Source organism: Cydia fagiglandana, chromosome 5 (assembly GCF_963556715.1).
Source record: "Cydia fagiglandana chromosome 5, ilCydFagi1.1, whole genome shotgun sequence".
NCBI classification, from domain to species: Eukaryota; Metazoa; Arthropoda; class Insecta; order Lepidoptera; family Tortricidae; genus Cydia; species Cydia fagiglandana.
In genome coordinates, this window is record NC_085936.1 from 12,763,015 (window position 1) to 12,784,099 (window position 21,085).

Genomic DNA, 21,085 nt, shown 5'->3' on the forward strand with positions numbered 1-21,085 from the left:
ATTCACAATTTACTTTTCAGTCGCAAAAAACACCTGTCATCAATTAATTCCACTCATTACATTATCTCACAAAAATGACATGAAGAACACAAAACACGTAAAAATGGCACTCCTATATTTTTATGTAAATTGGGACCAATTGTTAGACACTTATTTACATCTGCACAAAACAATTTGGAATAATGTTAGTGAACGTGGTCTCGTCCGAATATTAATTATAAATGCTGAAAGCGGACTCGGGCCTCAAACTCCTCAAAGTCGGAGGGACAGCTGAAGTGAACACATCGCGCCATATTAGTTCAGACAAGATGAATGTCGTAGGATACCTGATTACGCTTGCTAATCTCCAGGTAAATATACAATGGATTACTTTATCAGTGCCTAATAGATACCTAGTACCTAAATCTTATCGAATTAACGTTTTCATAAAATGCGTGTGGTTTAATATTTGTAACTAGAGTTTTTAGTGACATCAACTTAAACTTGAAATTTAAAAAAAATACTTTATTTAGTGCTTCGTGCTCTCATCAACGTTTGTGCAACTGAGATGAATCTTATGAGTAAGTAATGTCAAATCAAATCATGCATAGATGCTGCTGCCGAACTAATTTCCAATTTCAATATAAGTACAAAAAACTCTAAAAGTACTTACCGTTTAAAGGTAAAATAGTTACTTGTTTTACAAGGGAGCAAAGTTGTTATTTAAATCCTCTTGCTAATAGCTACCCGGCCTAATAACAAGCGCAAAATTCCAAAATTGAAAAGTAGAATCTTGAGCGAAACAAAAATTATCTCACGCATTTTTTGTAACATTACAAATCAAATCTAAATGAATGCTATTAAATATTTGTCATTCAGAATCATCTCTTAAAGTTCAATGCCGCCAGCCAATATGAGGAAAGAACTCAAATATTGTATCTAATTACTTTGTCACTCTTGTGGATAAAATGAGACTTTCTCATCGGTTTTTACGCATAAAGATAACCTTTGTGGTGAAAATAATGTTTTGCTTTTCAGAGTTTCCAAGACTCTGGTGGGCCATTAAAGGACTTATCCATAAGAGTGAGTAAAGTGCAGACACTTGCAAACGAGTTGAGGAATTACCACCCCGAGTTCACCATTGAGGGCTTCAGACAGACCGGCTACTACCAGGTTGGCAACATCGGCAAGTACATGTCTCAGAACTTGCGCAACTATCTCTTTCACGGCAACGTGAATCCTAAAGAAGATGGCGTCATTCTGACTCTTAACTATTCCAACCGAACTCAAGCAACACAAGGCTCCATCACTGACAAAAAAGACGGGACCCTGTCTTATTACGTACATAAAACTGAGGATCTTAGTAAGGACGAAAGACAGAATCTCTACAGGTACTTGGACACTATCAAAGGATACAACCGCAACAAAAGAGCTGTATTTGACATGGTGAATTAACACGTCACGTAGAGCTAGCATCTGTTTTAACACAATAGTTAGTTCACACTTGTTTGTAATAATAAGACCTTTCAGTATTTTATAAGGCAGATCAATAAAAGTAGTAAGCACAATTACAGTTTTTTTCATTTGGACCATTATACTCGTAGATTAAATGTACTTACGTAGCTTTAGGTACCTCCGAATAACCGTAATTTTAAAAACCCCCGATGAAAGTTTTGACAGCGCCTTATGATGACTAAAATATTACTTAATTTTATGAACCATCGAAATGCCAGAATATCACAAATCCTTTACAGATAACCGTATCAAAATCGGTGGAAATTTTTGAAAAATAAAACGGTCTAAACTAATTAAGTATTATGTATGTATGCATAAACAACATGCTAATAACAAGCATGACTCTCCGTCCTAATACTTGCAGTCTCTGTTGCGTCTTCGGTAACGAAAATACATTATTATATTTTTGTACATTGGTACCGATATGTATAGTACTTCTAATTAGTAAATAAAAAGAAATAATCAACATATATATACAGTCACCACACGGAATTGTTATGCCATTTAGTTCTTGCTAAATTGGAAATTCTATAGCGTAAGTATTGATATTGAACAACCAATTTAGGTAGGACCCTAAATGGCGCAGCAATCGCGGAGTGTGAAGGTACATGGTACCTAAATAGGTAGGTGCCTGATACTAATAATCTTTTATCTGACATCTTTTTTCTAAATTAGGTATGCTTATTACATTTCAGCCATATCAGTGAAACATTTGCATACCTGCTTTGAAAAGATCAATACGTTCGTCGAATACTTATTAATATTAATAAATATCAAAATGATAAAATAGGTAACACGATTTTGTTGCGTCAAGGGATAAGCAACATTGCCATTGTGTTGTTTTGGTTTTATTAATATGTCGGGGTTCTGACAGAGGTACGCATATTATACAAATATGATACGAATTTATGACTAAGTAAATATACGACCCAATACCCCGGGGAAATTTTGCTAGGCAGTAAATAAATATAAGCAATGAAGACAAGTTTGTTGTTATATCTATCATTACTATTCAAAATATACTAAATCTCATTGTTCACTTACAATAAAGTAAGTAGATATATTACATATATTTGTTAGAGAACTTATTTGTAGGTAATAATAACTAACTTGAACTTATTGTAGATATTATCTGAATGCTAATAATACGTAAGAAACGTAGTGGAATATCATTAAAAGTAACTAGGTATTACATTGTTGTATCAACGCCAGCTCTCATATTTCCGATACCATATGGGCACATTATGATAAAGGGCCGCTAGATAGCCGCGTACGCTAGGCAATTACAAAACAAAAACAGAAGCGCGCCCTTTGTTTACTATGACGCATACTGCGTGAACCCATGCAATCTATAAACCGCGGAGTCGTTTACCTTCCGCGCGCCGAGACGGCCGCCATGTGCGCGGACGCGTGAGTGCACAGCCCGAGTCGACGCGCGCGCAGATAGACCGACCCCGCGGCGGCGCGCGGACATGGTGCGCTGGCTGAGGGCGGCGCTCGTGCTGCTCGCCGGCCTCTGCGCCGGCGCATGGCGCCCCCCGCCGCAACCGATGCTCCTCACCACCCTGCACCGCACGCGACGAGAAGCTCCCGACAACACGCGACACCTCCAGCTGCTCGGCTGGCATTTGGAGCTTCAGGAAAACACTGCGATACGATCTCCTTACTACAACGAGTGTCAGTTTTACACAGGACGAGTGCTATACGAGGAAACGTCATCAGCGACAGTGACAGAATGCGGGGATCAGCTCTACGGGCTGCTGCAAGTAGATGGGGAGGAGTTTGTGCTGCAGCCCACAGGACAAGGGAACAGTGACGGTACTCATGTGCTCAGGCGAAGAGATGTGTTACTTTCGGAGCAGCCAGCGGCGTATAACCTCACGGGCGACACGGTATCCGATCTTGAACTTGACCTATCTGATGAGGAGTCGGCGACGCCGATGCCGCAAGTGCGTCTGCGGCACAACCATGACCGTGACGTCCAGGAATATCGCAATGTGATAGTATCCAGACCCGTGACAGGTGTGTGCTGTTTACCGAGTATCTTAGCAAATTCCGTGGCGGCATTTTTGATGGTGTATTTATTTTTGCAGGCCCCCAGGAACTGTGGTTAGAAATGGCCATTGTGGCAGATCACACAATGTTGAAGTTTCACGGTCAAGATGAAACACGAGTGAGGCACTATATTTTAGCGTTAATGAATATTGTAAGTACAATCGTTTTCGTGAAATTGAATGATGAGATATTTCTGTGTACGCTGGTATATTTAGTACATCAGTATTTTATTATTTATTAGTATAACGTTTTAGGTCAGTGCTATCTTCAACGATCCATCGGTGAGCTCGAACATGACGCTTGTGATCAATCAGTTGTACTTGGAAAACGATCCTGTTGTGAAATACGGGAATGTTAAGAAGACGCTGGAAGCTGTAAACAAATGGAACTACAGACATTTAATGAAATTGCCACCAGGTGAGGCGAATAAATAGAAACAACTGACTTTCAATTTTTAAATGAGAAAGTTTTTAAGTTTAGGAACGCAAAATCATCTAAACTGTATTAGTAAAATATATCTGATACTTTTTATTCCAGAACAATTTAGTGAGTCCAACGCGGACAAAGAGTAATGGAAGTCAAACCTTAGTTACATAGCCTTTATTTATTATTGGCTTTATTACCGAAATATTGATATTTCAATTATTATCCGCTACTGATTCAGGTTATTCCGCCCTCACTAATAAATCTGATCTTTTCTTTTACGTTCTAGTCTGCATCAGCTTATTCCAATTTATCTCACTGGAATCGCTTCCGACTAGCCAATTTACGATATAAGCTCTGTTTTCGCAACCTAATCGATCGATATACACTGGGGCACTTAAAATTGATCCTTATTGCATAACAAAACTCGGCACTACAGCTGGCAGTAATAAAAACAAAATTTTATACGAGTGGTAAAAATTTTGCGAGTTTGTTTCGTTTTCTGTTCATTTTTCCGCCAGCTTGTTGTTCTACTATCATTATGTATGTGTAATATCTATGTATTTTTATTGCATTTAGTTTAAGTGTTTAATAATAATACCTAAACATGGTCACAGTAATTAATTACACGTAATTTCAAAAAATCACTTGTGAAGAGAAATGAGAAACTTTTATGGCACAACCACAGAATAACTAATAGTACTACCGTAGCACAACTACTGGAAAGTCTATAAAGTGTCTAAGTCTTAATAACCGTCAGCGTGAGACTTTAAAACCAGAGGTCATGGGTTCAAATCCTGATTTGTAGATACATTGTAGGTGCCAATGTGTTTCTCGGAACTAAATGTGATACTCAACTAGCTTTTCGATGAATAAAATTATAGTGTGAAATATATATTAAGGATGACTCACGTTAGACCGGGCCGTGTCCGGGCCGGAGCTTCCGGAGCTTACTTTCCTTAGAAAACGGTATACCGGTAGCTCCGGGCCGGACACGGCCCGGTCTAACGTGAGTCATCCTTTAATCTCAGCATGGCCAAAGTTTCCGGGTTTCGTAAAGGCTCTTAAGCTAGTTAATCGGATAGGAGGTGAATGCATATCCACTCGCCTATACGATTGGCATAAAGGTGCCTAGGCATTAAAAATATATGTAGTTGTAAACTTACTTGAGAAATTGGGATGGATTGGGTGTCACCAGACCCGGCTGACCTAGTGGTCAGCCGTGAATGCTAAAGAGTCTAATGACATAGGTTCGAATTCGAATCGATCTAGTCTCGGTTACTGGAGACTTGGAGACCTTATACAGGTTTTCTTTCGCGAATATTTACGTGTTTTTAGGGTTCCGTACCCAAAGGGTAAAACGGGGCCCTAATAATTATTAAGACTCCGCTGCCCGTAGGTACGTCCGTCCGTCTGTCACCAGGCTGTATCTCACGATCCGTGATAGCTAGACAGTTAAAATTTTCATATGATGTATTTCTGTTGCCCCTATAACAACAAATACTAAAAAAGTACGGAACCCTCGGTGGGCGAGTCCGACTCGTACCTGTCCGATTTCTTTCTTTTAAACTTTACTTAGTACTGTAGATTTGTTTTTAATACAAATTCTGAAGATTTTAATATAGGTAATTAAAAGATTTATTTGGTGTTAACGAATATTCTTCCGCTTCCTAAGCCTCAAATCCACGATTTTCACGTTCGATGTAGGTGCTTTATGATATACCGCACTGTACATGTACGAGTAGGTACGTTTACTATCATAATTGACGCAGCAACGTTTGGTATTATTTTGCACATAAATATTCCTTTGTATATGCACCAGTCCCGAATACTCGCATGTTTTCAGACCGTGCGGGTTGGGATGCAGCGGCTTGGCTGACCCGAGCGCCTCTCGGCGGGCCGTCGGGCTTCGCGCCCGTCTCCGGGGTCTGCTCGCGCGAGCGCTCCGCCGCTATCATCCGCGACGAGGGGCTCACGAGCGCCTTCGTCATCGCGCACGAGTTGGCTCACCTGTAAGTACCTCATATGTTTCACTAGCTCGTTCACAAACCATACTTTAGGGCGTCGTTGATATTTGCGCCGCTCGGCGGGTCGTCGAGCATTGTCCCCGTCTACACGGTCTATTCTGCCTGGCGACGAGGGGCTAACGAGAAGATGCTCGAACAGTACCTTCAATTTCTCATGCAAGATAACAACACAAGTAACATGAGTTATAATTTTATCTACGGCCAAGTGCGAGTCGGACTCGCGTTTCTAGGGTTCCGTGCATAAGTCCGACTCACGCTTGACTACACATTTCTAATAGGTTTTCCTGTCATCTACAAGTAAAGAACTATTTTTTCAAAATTTTAGACCCAGTAGTTTCGGAGATAAAGAGGGGGAATGGTCATTTTTTGGCTATTATCTTAAATAACTTCGAATCTGTGTATTTTAAAAATTATAAAAAAAACATGTCTATCTTTGGTCACTAATTTACATATGTGTACCAAATTTCAACTTAATTGGTCCAGTAGTTTCCGAGAAAATAGGCTGTGACAGACGGACAGACAGACGCACGAGTGATCCTATAAGGGTTCCGTTTTTTCCTTTTGAGGTACGGAACCCTAATAAATGGATATTAGATATATTTTAACAGATGGTGCTTTGTCAGTGAATTACATTGCAAGTATACCCTAATCTGGAATTTAAATTAAGATGTTAGAAATGAGGTCAATATCATAATTGATAGCACTCTGCACTCTTGAAGAAATTACATCATTATTGACTTATTCTTGTTCTATCCATTGACCATGCAGTCTAGACACCAACTAAAAATAAACATTTGAAAAGATAATCTGTACCTATCAATAAATATAAATACTCGTAGTTATGAACACTACATGCCGATAACCGTTTGTACAGTAGTTATAGTAGCTTCAGTATCCTTTCATTATATGTAATACTATAGTGGTTCTATGTAGCATGTAGCTGTAGATGTAGACCTCACAAGCCCACATGACACATAACTTTTTGTGGCGGTTTAAAAAAATCGAAAAACTGAATCGCCCAAAAATTCTATATAATTATTTATATAATCGAACCTTCTCACAAAATTTTACTTGAACCGGTTGAGAATGCGACCAGGCGGCGTAGCACGGTCGCGTTTTTATCGCTTGTCACCATGCCTGTCACGTTCTAACAAGTATGTTAGTGCGAAAGGGATGCGCATAGTTATAGTCGATAAAAATGGAACCGTGCTGCACCCGCAGGAGAGGAGGACGATAACATAATGTTTCCTGAATCTGTATATTAAGTAACATCTGCATCGTTCTTCATTAGTAATAATTATATGAACATTTCACAGAATAACAAAAGACAGGAGGAGGAGGTTATATCGATAACCTTTTGATAACAAGAAATTACTACCTATCTCAATAGGCTTCCAGTAAAAAATCAGCCCTCTTTAAATGGGCCCCCATCGTCCCTTTTAGGATGGCCCGCTGAATGCGACATCAGTGGCCAATTTCCTTTGAAACTTTCTCGATATAAATTCAATTGCAAAAGTTTTTAGTCCTAAGTCCCATTAAGAAAGCTTCATTTCCATTCTTAATCTCATGCAACGTAACTTCAGGCATAGTTAGAGTTTTTGAATTGATGTGAAAAGTTTGAAGAAATGTAAAAAAGCAAGGATTATACATTATCATTTATCAGATTATCACACAGTTTTTATTATAAATTCTCTCAAGTATCTGTTTTCCAGAAAACGGGCTAACTATCAGCATCCCATTAAGAATTTACTAGGAACCTACTCTTGGAGTAATATGATTATGAGCAACATACATTTTTGAAACATCTCATGTTGATTTGATATTATATTAATCGTCGGCTCCTTTAAGGTTCGAAACTTTAGATATTGTCGGTAAAACTCCTATCTCCTTCGATTAGAGTTAAGAGGTTTGCCACATGAGCTTACGTTTACCTTTCAGTGCATCTAGGTCATCTTAATGTACTCGTATAGGTTCGAGCGCGATGTACAGAGAGTAATATAATGTCAATATCAAATCAAGGATTGGTTTTTAAAATCGAAATCCACTCTATGACACAACTACGTCTCATATTCCAAAACAGCACGTGTGCTCTAAAATGAGACCACTACATGCCTTAGTAGGTGTATGTGACGCTTGAAATAGCATGAGAAATTTATTCATACTAAATTCGGGTATATTTAACATATCATGCATTGGCATTTTATAAGAGGCGTTTTGCATTATTAAAACAAGATGCCGTGCCGATAGACTTAAGTATAGACTTAAGGTATTCACTTGTACCTAATGACCATTTTCGCGAACAGAAGAATGTACTAGCGTTCGTCGAACAATTCGCCGAATCTGCTTAAAAAAGTGTATAAAACCTTTATATGTATATCTGAACGGAAGATAAGGATATCGCACGGGTTTAAACGTTTTATTACCTCAATTACTCTGAAAATATATTTCTGATTAAAATTTTGCTCGTGACATCGCTCGAATTATACTGCCGAGGTATTAAAAGGACATGGAACCCTCCATGTCCTTTTATTGATACATACCTGAAATGAAATGAAAAAAAAAGCGGCCAAGTGCGAGTCTGACTCGCCCATGAAGGATTCCGTAGTAGCAAGTAACATAATAAAATTGCGGTTTACGAATTATGACGTATTAAAAAAATTACTTACAGATCTCGTTCAAACCAATTTTCGGTGAAGTTTGCTGGTTAATGTACATCATATACTCGTATTTTTTTTATTTTATCATTCTCTCATTTTAGAAGTTACAGGGGGGAGGGACATTTTACCACTTTGAAAGTGTCTCTCGCGCAAAATATTCAGTTTAGAAAAAAATGATATTTAGAAACCTCAATATCATTTTTGAAGACCTATCCATAGATAGCCACACGTATGGGTTTGATGAAAAAAAAATGTTTGAGTTTTAGTTCTAAGTATGCTAAATCCCCAAAATTTATTGTTTTTTTTTCTATTTTTGTGTGAAAATCTTAATGCGGTTCACAGAATACATCTACTTGCCAAGTTTTAACAGTATAGTTCTTATAGTTTCGGAAAAAAGTGGCTGTGACATACGGACGGACAGACAGACAGACAGACAGACATGACGAATCCATAAGGGTTCCGTTTTCACGGAACCCTAACAAACATTTTTCGTGATTTTTTTAAATCGAGCCAAATTTAACCTAAGTGAGGTTTTGGCTGGAGTCTGCCTTTGCAAATACATTGTATTAGACGTGCGCGCCGGTCGAAAAAAATCGGGCGGCGGCGCGCCACGAAAAAATCCACGGCGGCGGCGTAACGCCGGCGGCGTGGGATTTTCAACTTTTCAATATACATATAATGAGAAACCAAGATTAACTCTTAAATCAACACGGGAAAAATCTCAAAAAAACTGTGTTACATAATTTTTTTGGTTTATTGTAGAAATATCATGAAAAAAAAAACGTATGCCATTATGTTGGACGTTGCCAGGATCGGTGTAAATAAAAAGATACGCCGCGTAATGAAAAGACGTCCAGTATTTTGGACGTTGCCGAGTATAGACTACCTATTTTATGTGCATAAGGTTTTTTTAGTCTAATTCATGTTTTTTATAATAAATATAGAATAATAGCATTTTTTAATTAGAAATAAACTTACTGATAATATCAACTTATGTAACGAATTGAAGTAAAACCTATTATTTTTATATTTTTGGAATAACTTTATAGCTCGTAGGTGGCAAAATTTTACCAGTCATTGACGTCATTTATTTAACATTAAATCAAACAGAGGGTTATGCTAGGAAAATTTTATCAATATTTTCCTAACAAATTTCTCAAATGAAATCGGGTCTGTCTCTTGATGAAAACAAATCCACACACAAACAGGAAACAAACAAACACGCACACACACACACTCACACACCACATCCACAGGGAAAAAATCCATAAAAATATTTTTTTTATTTATTTGGTTCATTACTTTTTAAAATGTTTTGAAACACCTAACATCCCTCTATTTAATTTATTTACCACAAAAACTACCAGAAAAATTAATAATTTTACTCCGCGCATACTTGGCAACGTCTAACATATTGGACTTAGCAAAAGTGCCGTGTTGTCGATTACAACGGGCAAAATACTGGACATTACACTTTTTACACTTGTTTTACCCATAAACAAAAAACATTTTTATGTAATTCATATTGCCACGTAATAAACAGACCATTTAGTAACCTATTGCACATTTTATTTTAATGCTGCTTAATACCGTAATATAAAAAAAATTAAATTTGGGTAAAATGTCAGTCAGTTGGATGCTTCCTTGCAAGTTCTGCGTTCTGTAGGACTTTGACAAAAAGATTATGTTCACACTGGTTCCCAATATTTTCTTATATACTCATACTTAAAAATAACATATCATTCAAGTAGCATTAGTAGTAGTAGTAGCTTCCTGGTAGTGTAAGTACGCTACCAGAGGAAAGTAACGCTATGCTTTAATATTTGGTGCAGAATTCTTTTCTTGGGATGTCCATTATAGTGGACGTTATTGATTTAAGGGTTAAAATAAATAAAGCAATAAATTAAAAAAAAACTGAACAGTCGGAACGCTAAAGCTAGGCACGTCGCACGCGCTTTATGTCCATTTGATTTTAAATTTGTACTCTTGCGGGCTTTGTCTCTGCGCGAATTTTAAACTACCGGCGGCGGCGGCTGCGCGCTGACTCCTTATGGCGGCGGCGCGCCGCGGCGGCGCGCACGTCTACATTGTATTCACGTCGACGAGTACAATTTTGAGCGCTTGTCACGAACTTACTCGTTTCATAAACATATTGTTTCAACATCTCATGTAAACAGTTTAGTGACGTACTAAAAGTTTAAAACAACGGCCTCGAAACAATAACACGTTTCTTGGCAAATATTAGAGGAAGTGTAATTGCAGTGCAGGCCCTTTGTATCCTTAGTCGGGTGATATGTGAATTTAATTAGAATTCATTGTTTGGTTTCCATTAAGCTTTAAATGCGTCCCAGGGTCGTCTGTCGACGTCGGATGCTGCTGGCCCTTTATTGTCATCGCTCGCCGAGTGTTTCCAGTCTAATTGTGATCTCGGACGATGCTATTAAATGCACGATTAAGCAATAAGCATTCAAGTAAAAAAATGTACTAGGTAATCCCTATGAGGCCTGATAAAGATGATAATATCCCTTCCCCGTCTGGGTTGGAAACTTGGAAGGTCATAAGGTCAGTCGTTTTTTAGGGTTCCGTACCCAAAGGGTAAAACGGGACCCTATTACTAAGACTTCGCTGTCCGTCCGTCCGTCCGTCTGTCACCAGGCTGTATCTCACGAACCGTAATAGCTAGACAGTTGAAATTTTCACAGATGATGTATTTCTGTTGCCGCTATAACAACAAATACTAAAAACAGAATAAAATAAAGATTTGAATGGGGCTCCCATACAACAAACGTGATTTTTGACCAAAGTTAAGCAACGTCGGGAGTGGTCAGTACTTGGATGGGTGACCCTTTTTTTTTTGCTTTTTTTTTGTTTTATTTTTTGCATTATGGCACGGAACCCTTCGTGCGCGAGTCCGACTCGCACTTGCCCGGTTTTTTTTTCCAAAAATGAGAGCCCGTGATTATTTTTATATTAGGTTTCCAACCGCTTCCACCAGACTTTGGAGTTCTTTAGGCTGACTGATTTAAACTTTCACGATTTTTAAACATTATTAAATTGCACAACGGGACTTAATCGCGTATTTAAGTTTTAAGATTTACCTGTGACATTTTGAGGACGGCGTTGACCCCATGGTCTCGGAGAACACTGACTAAAATTGTCATCAACATCTTCTAATAGCCGCGCGAGTTTTTCAAACTACCCGCACTTCTTTTGGCATGCAATTGATTTCGTGGTTTGTTATGATTCTAACAAAAGTGAAAGAATAGAATGCTACCAGGAAAGCGCTGAGAAGTGGAGAAAAGTCCGGTAACATTGGGATATTCCGCGACAGAGCAATATTGTTTTAGATCTCAACGTCTTCCTTTTACTGGTTCACCTAAACTGAAGACTCGTCAGTGCTGTTTAAGCAGTGACAATATGGTGCCTGCCAAGCCTTTGTGTGACCGCGGGCGTGACCACAATTCCGGGCCCGTTGGTTCCGTCTGTTCCTGTCCTTGATCACGCCTAACGACCGTCTCTTGCCTTTGCACTATGTACCTAGTTTATAGCTTAAGGTGGCCATATTAGTTAGAAATCAATACAAAAAACATGTAAATGTAAGTATAATATTAATGAAGATCGTCGTAAATGTGTACAATTCATACCGATCAGGACACACGGTATGACCGGGAGGACTGCGACGGCCTGTTAGTGGCGGTTTATTTGTATACTTTTACAACTATGGGAGTCAAATCCTTTGATGGTAACAGTTATGATGATAGCAAGTTATTTATATTGTACCTAAAATATATTATTTATTTATATCCTCCTAAGGCCCCGCCATACAAATGAAAAACCCAAAATTTGCCACTGAAATTAGAATCTAGTGTCCAGGTATTAGAATTGGATTATATTTTTTAGAAAATTTTATGAAATAAAAAAAATCGACTGTTCCAATTAAATATGGTTAAAATTGTATCGAACTGAAAAAGAACTATAGGAAGGACCTTGGACATTAGAAGGATATTGGTATAAAAGTCGAATCAAATAGTACACTAAATTTCCACATGGTTGCATCCTACCACTACAGATACATGATTGGAGCTACATACGTAGTTAACCCGAAGGAATTCCCGGTCACTGATTTAGAGTCTGTTCATCGATGTGAGCCAACAAAGAACCCTTTGCACTCTAATTAGCACTTGGCCAGTTCAGTCAGTAAACGGCGACGATCGGGCTCTGAGGGCCTACCGCGAACCACGTTCGACGTGTTGCCTCCCTGTCACACTTACGTACGAATTTATAAGTGCGACAGAGAGGCAGCACGTCGAACGTGGTTCGCGATAGGCCCTCTGCACTTTCATAGCTCACAATGACCAAGCCGTGTTAATGAAATAACCAGTGAAACGTGAACTCAAGATCATTTAGGTAACCATTCTTGCACAGATTTACCCGTCACAATATTTAATGTTTGGTGACAAAAGGGCAGTGGATTTGCCATAACATTGTCGCTTTAAACAACTATCTATGCTTACAGAACTAGTTAATATTTTCCGTGGGAAGGATATATTTTACTGGGTGACTCAGATCAACTCGCCTGAAACGATAATGAACTCGGTTTATTAGTTGGGAGAATAATTGGAACCATTAAGGACCCTAACAATAACCTAAAGTTACTCATTGCGGCAAAGGTAGGTTTAATACATTTTACATATTATTATCTAATTGGAAAAAGGACTTAAGATGTTGATAATTATCGTAAAACTAGCCCTTTCATCGTTTTCAATGAAAATTTCGCCATTAACTTGGCGAGTTTACAGCATAGTGTAACAAGTTCTGTTAGAACTAAGGCATTCATTATAAACGATATGATAATTAGTAGTTAGGCTTAGGCCGATGATAAACCTGCAATAATTTGTGGGCATATTCACACTTCTTTAACTTTGTAAGCACATTAAATATAACAGTTAAGAAGTAAAATATATGTTTTCAAATTTCAATTCATACATAGCCTCAAGATTTTAAGCATATAATGTTCGAAGTAAACGTAGGTATGATTCATAAATATCGGCAGGTAGATCAGGCAGAATATTTTGAATAACATCACACTACTGTGTTAAAACTTCTAGTAAGTAATCATAAATAAACATACTTCAACTTGTTTAGTGACATCATATATATGCATGTTGAACAAAAGTGTGAAATAAATAATTTAAAAACTTGCCAACAACTTCATGGATAGTGACTAAAAGACTATAAAAGAAGATGGCAAGAGCCAATTTAAGGATAGATGCAAAAAAAGATCGCGTAGGTACAGGTACGGAAAGCAACAATATACCTAGGTAATTAGCGGATGAAAAAACGACCCAAAAATATCTGCCACTGGCATGCCAGTTACCATCACATTTACCATAATCGAGCAAGTTGCTTATGAATAACTAAACACATTACTGTAAAAGCGTAAGAGTACACTTTCGGGTATTTTGAGCACTTTTTTTCGTTACGACATATCACATGTCGATTGTACATAATTATGTTACAATCTCTAGCCCGTACGATTGCTAAGTTGAATATGAAAATATAATTTAGTAATTTTGATTCCTTTGAGTTAGGTTAATTATAGCACCTACCTTGTTTTATTTATAAGTACGAGTAGGTAGCTATATTGTTTTTAACACTAACACTACAGTAATATATTTAAATAAGTATGTATATTGTTAAGTGGATTTAACTATGTTTACAAAATCGGGTTTACGTTAATATAAATGCCACTACTTAGCAGTAATTTATGTAGCCATATTGGCTACCTATAAAATAAATATCAGCCTGTAACTGGTTCTTTACTACCATTTAATTTAATAAGAGCTATGTGTTTACGACATGTATTTAAATTGATTCCAGTTTATGTTCGATATAAAACATTCTATCTTACTACGAAATATAAGTGCTGGGGTCCATTTCTCGGACAGTATTAGACTAAGGAATATTATTAGTCCACGAACTGTCTAATCGTATGGGTTACCATGACAACATACTAATAATATTTAGACTAATACCGTTCGAGAAATGGGCCCCAGATGTCTGTGGCGTACGTGTGTATGGATATTGAAATATAGCTTTTCCTAGGCATGTAGGTAAACAAATGAGGTTAGAAATGACGCATGTTTTATTTTTTGACTATTTATTTTTTTATTTAATATTTTTTAAATCTAAATTATTAAAATTACAATCCCGTAATGGCATCTCCGAATTTAAAAGACCTGTAGGTATTAGGCACTCTTTTGTACCACAAATCCACTGCGGGAGCGTGAAGTAAGAGAAAAGCAAAATCTAAAATAAGTAGGTATATATATCTAAAATTGATCTTTGTACCTAACCATAAAACTAGGGAATGCAAATCAGTTATTTTTTGTATGGAAATAATCGGTTTTTAACCGAAACCGCGGTTATTTCTATACAAAAAATAACCGATTTGCATTCCCTACATAAAACCTATTTTGGGGACAATAAGAACTCCATTCAAAGATTTCAACTGGGATTAAACATCTTATAACCTGAAAAATCTACACCGTAATCAAACGAATTCCATCTGCTTTGCATACTTCGTGCAAACAGAAAAGCTAGCAGCTCCATCGTCAATAGCATCCCGTCCGTCCAGTTGGCTTATTCCTCAAAAGAAGTGCTCACATAAACGAAAACGAACAGTCTTAACAAGCAGAGAAAGCTAGGTACTCTGAGAAAAATATTCCTATCATAAAAATATTCAATAGGTTGTCAGCGTCTTTTTGGACAGGCAAAGAGAATCTTTACGGAAAAAGGAATAAGAATTCAGGTCCGTTGCTCAATGGACAGTAACCGCATCTCTTTGGTCTATTTCTGTACGATTAGTTCGGGCCGATTGATCTCGATTCTCGATATGCAAGGTTACGCGTATGTATCTACGTTTATATTCACTAATAGTGTACGTAAAGCATTTTTTAATATATTTATTGTATTATGCCATGGTTTTAATCCTTAAATTGATGCAGTATAAGGGAGTTCCTTTGCGCTAAATAGTCGTATTACGAATAAATAGGAAAAAAGGGTTAACAATTACCTATTGTGTGGTTATTGGGTAGGCATCATAATCATCATTGTGCAGCTATAGGTATTTAAAGCTAAGGACCTTACTAAAAAATGGGTTATATCTTAGAGGCATACTGCAAACTTTATTTACTATTATTTTACTATAAAACAAGGATACTTACTTAAATGCAGTTACTTAGCCAAGTTTATGGAGTTGCATCGTATTACTTAGCGTCGGCGTTCTAATTACCCTATGAACGTCGACCTGCCGCGAACATAGAAAAACGAAATATCGCTATCTTCGTCTACCGCTCTTGCATATTATCCAACGATAGAGAGGCAAATAGACGAACGACGAATGAAATAGCCGCGGTAAGCCCTCTACAGAGCTAAATAGACGAGTACTTCGTTAAAAGTCAGTGTGGTACCTACCATCATTTTGAGTTCGCTAGTACTTTTACAAAATCGGGGATCAAAATACCGGTCTTTTGGGCGGTTTGCAGAAGCTCGGCAAGGTTTGGGAATACTAGCCCGCGGCATTAGTGAATACAGAGACCAGTAAAACATATTCTCGAATTCTTCGAGACTTTCAGACGGTTGGTAAGAAGTAGATAACTATTATGGTTGTTATATTTCTCATAAGGTTTCGCTAATTTCTATTTATTCAGTAACCAAGTAGAAATTAAATAAGTGCACTAGAAATCTATTCAAAATCACCGCGCAATTGACTCTCCAATTATCTGAGTTAAGTCCACAGGTTAAGTCAAACCTGCATGGTTGCAACCGCTGAGTGGCTTTATTACCTTTACACTGTTAAGCTCAGATCTGAATTTATATTCAAAATATAAGGGTCTGGGATCTGATGTCTACAAAGAAGTGTAAATGCCATGCACAGTCTATCTTTGCTCATCTCAATTGAAGTTTAGGGGTAAGTTGTGCGACGCATCTGTTTCACATCTGGGTTTAAAATAAGAAGTGGACGGGTAGCTGACTTATGCAGAGTTGCAGATGAATGCGTATCAATGATACTTAATAATTTGGTCAGGCTTTAACATATTTTGATGATTATTATAAGAAAAAAGTAAATACATATCTGTCGTTTTTGGGATTTGAGGGCTACAGATAGAAAGTTGAGGAATTGTGCTTAATGTAAAAGGCACTGGGCGTAGGTAACCATTCTTAATATAATCGAGATTACAAAATAAGGATTTAGTGGATGTTTGCGGTAAAAAAAATACAAAGTATAAGTACGGTCGGTGCCCCAACTTAAGTACACAACATAAAAAACAACAAACACAACACAACACAACACAAACAAAACAACAAAAGACACAACACAAAACAAGTCCTGTTCACACAACACAACGCAAGTTCTGTTTAAATACAGAGAAAACGTATAAGAAAAGAAAGAAGAAATAAAGAGAATATCTAAAAAAATATCTAACGTCGGTAATGTGACGCGTATGGCAGCTAATAGGCACTCCAGTAAGCTGTAAAAATCTGTAGGTATGATATAGGTACCTACCGTTGAATTTAAAGGTAAGTTATCAAACGTTACGCTTCTTAGCTTTATCTTTATCAGTAGTGTTAAAAATAGCGTTAAGTGTCCGACATTTTTCTGTAAATCTCCAAATTATGCCTCAGTATCAAATGTTTTCTACAGGGCTAAATTGCTGATAATTTTACAATTTCCACATGTACAACCTCTAAATACAGAGGATAGATGCAAACGAAGTAAGTTTAATATTTAGTCAGTTAAAGATAAGCAATCCCAGATATAAGTTTAGTCATTAAATAGTTCAGTAACTTATGTTATTTTGCGGGCTTCAACTCAAACTAGATTCGCACGTGTGCAGGCTAAGTGATCCTATGGTTGCGCGAGAGAAGTTTATAATATATGTATATTAAGGACTAGTAAAATTGGGAATCAAAACTAGAAGAACTGACTTGCGTTGCGCGCAAGTCATGGCAAGGAATCTCGACTCATGTCAGTCTAAGAGACTGTAAAATTCTGACAAAAATACCGTATCATAGCTACATTTCTAAACGTACCATCGAAATAGAAGTAGGTAACTCTGTACTTCTCTGGCCTACCGCCAACATAAAAAAACGAAAATTGTGCTCTGAGTATTCGACCGGTCTACCGCTACTAGGCTACTGCCTATCTGCCTACGATTGGCAGATAATAGGCACTGGCAGATAACGATTGTAGATTTTTTCAATGTTCACTGTAGATATCGCAATTGTACTGGTGAAGATACGTTATTAAAAAACCGGCCAAGTGCGAGTCGGACTCGCGTTCCAAGGGTTCCGTATATTACACAATTTTTAACAATGTATTTTTTATGTGAAACGTGAGTGAAATCTCTTTAAAAAATCCGTAGGGGTCGGATCAAAAACTGTAATTAAGTCTGACTCACGTTTGACTGTACATTTCTAATAGGTTTTCCTGTCATCTATAGGTATAGACCTATTTTATGTATTTTTTTCAAAATTTTAGACTAATAACTTCTAAACTGTTTATTCGAAAATTATAAAAAAAATATATTTGAGATCCTTACAATAAGTTCTTTCATTTGATATGTAACATGATATAGTTTGAAAATTTTTATTTATTAATTTTTTCATTTACCCCCCAAAAGTGGCTTCCATGTTTAAAATTCATTTGTCTACGTATTTGGGTCACAAACTTACATATGTGTACCAAATTTCAACTTGATTGGTCCAGTAGTTCCGGCGAAAATTGGCTGTGACGGACGGACAGACAGACAGACAGACAGACAGACGCACGAGTGATCCTATAAGGGTTCCGTTTTTTCCTTTTGAGGTACCCTAAAAAGTTGAAAAAAAATATTTACTCAGGAATGTAGGGACTCGGACATACAAAAGAAAGTTACCTACAAGTTGAAAAAAAAGATCCGTATTTAATGTCTAGAATCAGAAAAGGTTATTAAGTCGAGTCCTAAAGTTACAAGCTAATCTAGAAAATTGGATCACTAGAGTAGGAACTTCGAGATCCGTTGGTACGTAACAAACTAACCACATGCACTTTATACTGGTTCTTCGACAGAATCGACCTCGCCCGAGTTCGGTCAGCAAGTAAAATGGCATATTTGTGTTCGATACCGCGTTCTACTCGATACTCATATTTAAAAATAACATTACTTCCACACATGTCCGGACCTTTCGAGGTTCACATGGCGTCCCGCAAATGTATTTCCGTTGCGTTGCGGTCATCTGTCACTAAAGGTAGCCACTGACGAGCCTTCCAACAGTCCAAATAGCGTGGCTGCAATCCAGAATCGGTCCGTGAATGTCAAAAACGTACAATGTTTAATATTAGGATGCCGTCCATTTGGATGAATCCATTGAAACGGCATCCATTTGGAAGGCTCGTCAGTGGCCTGCTTTAGGCGAAGAATCCAATCAACCGTAGCAGGTAATACATACTTGTCCGTTTTTTTCGGGCTCAATGTACCCTGTTTTTATGTCCTTTTCAGGGATTCACACAAAAATATTCGACATTACGTAGTCTTGTCACGATCGAAAGTGATAATTTGCCTGAGGGGTTTCGGGCTCGGCCTGGATTTTCTCCACGTGGCTATCAAATCAGTGTGCAAAATACATACAATCCGTGAGCGAATGATATTTCTTTGTTTCACGATATCTAGCTATTTCAATATTAAGTTAGGCATTAGTTTTGTGGAGCATTGTCTTTACTTTAACAAAAAAGTTGTAACTTTTTGTATAATAAATAACTAAATAAATATATCCATCATTTTTACCGACCTATTTTCTCTATATTTATTAAGTCTGAGCGCGCGTCTACCGAGGATTTGTGATAATAATATGTATTTATTAAATAGAGATCCCGACTTGAGATATTATATATACCTATACCTATCTCACATGGGCAGACAGTGGGCCATTTGCAAAGCAAGTGCCTACTTAACTGTAATTCCACATTTTCCAAGATTATTGAATGATAATGACATTATTACAAATAGTATATATTATCTTCTGTATGTATAATTCTCACAGGAGCTAATATACTTGTGTACATAATCATCGCGCTCGATTCGGATTTTGAAATAGACATCTATTAGACATCACCAAGATACGATAACGATATGGTTAAGATCTAACCTGTCAAATTTCACATTTGCGCGATTCTGGACTTACTCTTGAACGATTATAGATCCAATTCACATCTAATAGATCGAATTGCGCTGCAAAAGAGAACTAGTTGATATCTAAACCATAACGTATCTAGAATGGGTCTAGTACTTGTCGTCTCTTGTGAATACCTTGAAGTTCGAATACGGCAGATCGTTTAATTATTTAAGTAAGCATCAACATTTAGGATAGAGACACGACGTATACGCTTATCTTCATTACCTAACCGACAGTAGTGTCTGCAGCCAGGCAGATTATCTCTGCGATATTTACATGTCTCTAAGTCGAGTGTACTCGCCCTAGTTACAATGCCATGTTGTTATTCCTACAGCGTTAGGCAGGCGAGCTATCACCTCAGGTGGACCACTATATGTGGGCCTCTTAAGATGCGAAACTAGCATGTACTTACTTATTACACCGGTCACACGATTATTACAATTAAATAAGTGCTCTATAAACATAAAACGTTACATAAACGCTCTTGCTTTTTAAATTGGGTTATGACGTCATCCAGATAAAAGTATATCAAATTAATATTAGGCCTTTTTTCGCAAAGTATACTTTTTTTTAAATGACATTGATTATGATGCTTTTATGGCTAATTAAAAAAACAAAGTATCTTGTAAGCTCGTAACCTAAGCGTTTTACCCCCTATATATTTACGTTACGAATTAACTTCAACAATAATCCTACATATCTATGGCTAAATTATTTCAGGTTATTTGGACGCTCTAGATTTTGAGACGCATGCTGAATAACATCCTTACCTCTAACTCTATACGGCCATGCTAGCGCAGCCTGGAATGATTAAAATGATTTACTTCACATATATGGGATGTTTACCTACCGCGGGACATAAAGGGTAAAACCTCGGCTAGTTTATAGCCGTTCTAAATTTAACAGCGTCGTTAAGCGATGAAGCGGGTCGGATGACTCAAAGAAATATGTTTAACTAGACGATTTATCTTACAATTACCACGTGTTGGAATAGTGATGTGCCATTTCCGAGTAGGTGTACAGAGCTGAATAAAATTTGAATCTTTTGAGGAAACTACCTTAAATCCTTGAGATTTCGAGCTAATTTTACGGTTTCTCTCACGACATTTTTGAGTATGACTCACGACAGTTTAAATTCGAACAGAAACATCCTTTTATTTATTTTACCAATCTAGAATTGCTGTACGGTCAGCCAAGAAAGTGGTCTACCAC

General features: G+C 37.4%; 2 protein-coding genes across 3 annotated transcripts in view; both read left to right on the top strand.

Moving 5' to 3' along the window:
• The first annotated feature begins 8 nt into the window (after nt 1–8).
• On the top strand, nt 9–1,487 carry LOC134664500 (uncharacterized). Its single transcript, XM_063521179.1, has 2 exons — nt 9–350; nt 1,018–1,487. The coding sequence occupies exons 1-2, from the start codon at nt 222–224 to the stop codon at nt 1,432–1,434; spliced, it is 546 nt and encodes a 181-aa protein (XP_063377249.1). The 5' UTR covers nt 9–221; the 3' UTR covers nt 1,435–1,487.
• A 1,349-nt stretch (nt 1,488–2,836) lies between these two features.
• LOC134664503 (A disintegrin and metalloproteinase with thrombospondin motifs 1-like) overlaps nt 2,837–21,085 on the top strand; it is a 71,963-nt gene continuing 53,714 nt past the window's right edge. For both annotated transcript variants that reach the window (XM_063521180.1, XM_063521181.1), the window contains exons 1-4: nt 2,837–3,516; nt 3,588–3,700; nt 3,804–3,966; nt 5,819–5,984. In XM_063521180.1, the coding sequence (XP_063377250.1) occupies nt 2,967–3,516; nt 3,588–3,700; nt 3,804–3,966; nt 5,819–5,984 (992 nt within the window). In that variant the 5' untranslated portion in view covers nt 2,837–2,966. The remainder of the gene's footprint in view (nt 3,517–3,587; nt 3,701–3,803; nt 3,967–5,818; nt 5,985–21,085) is intronic.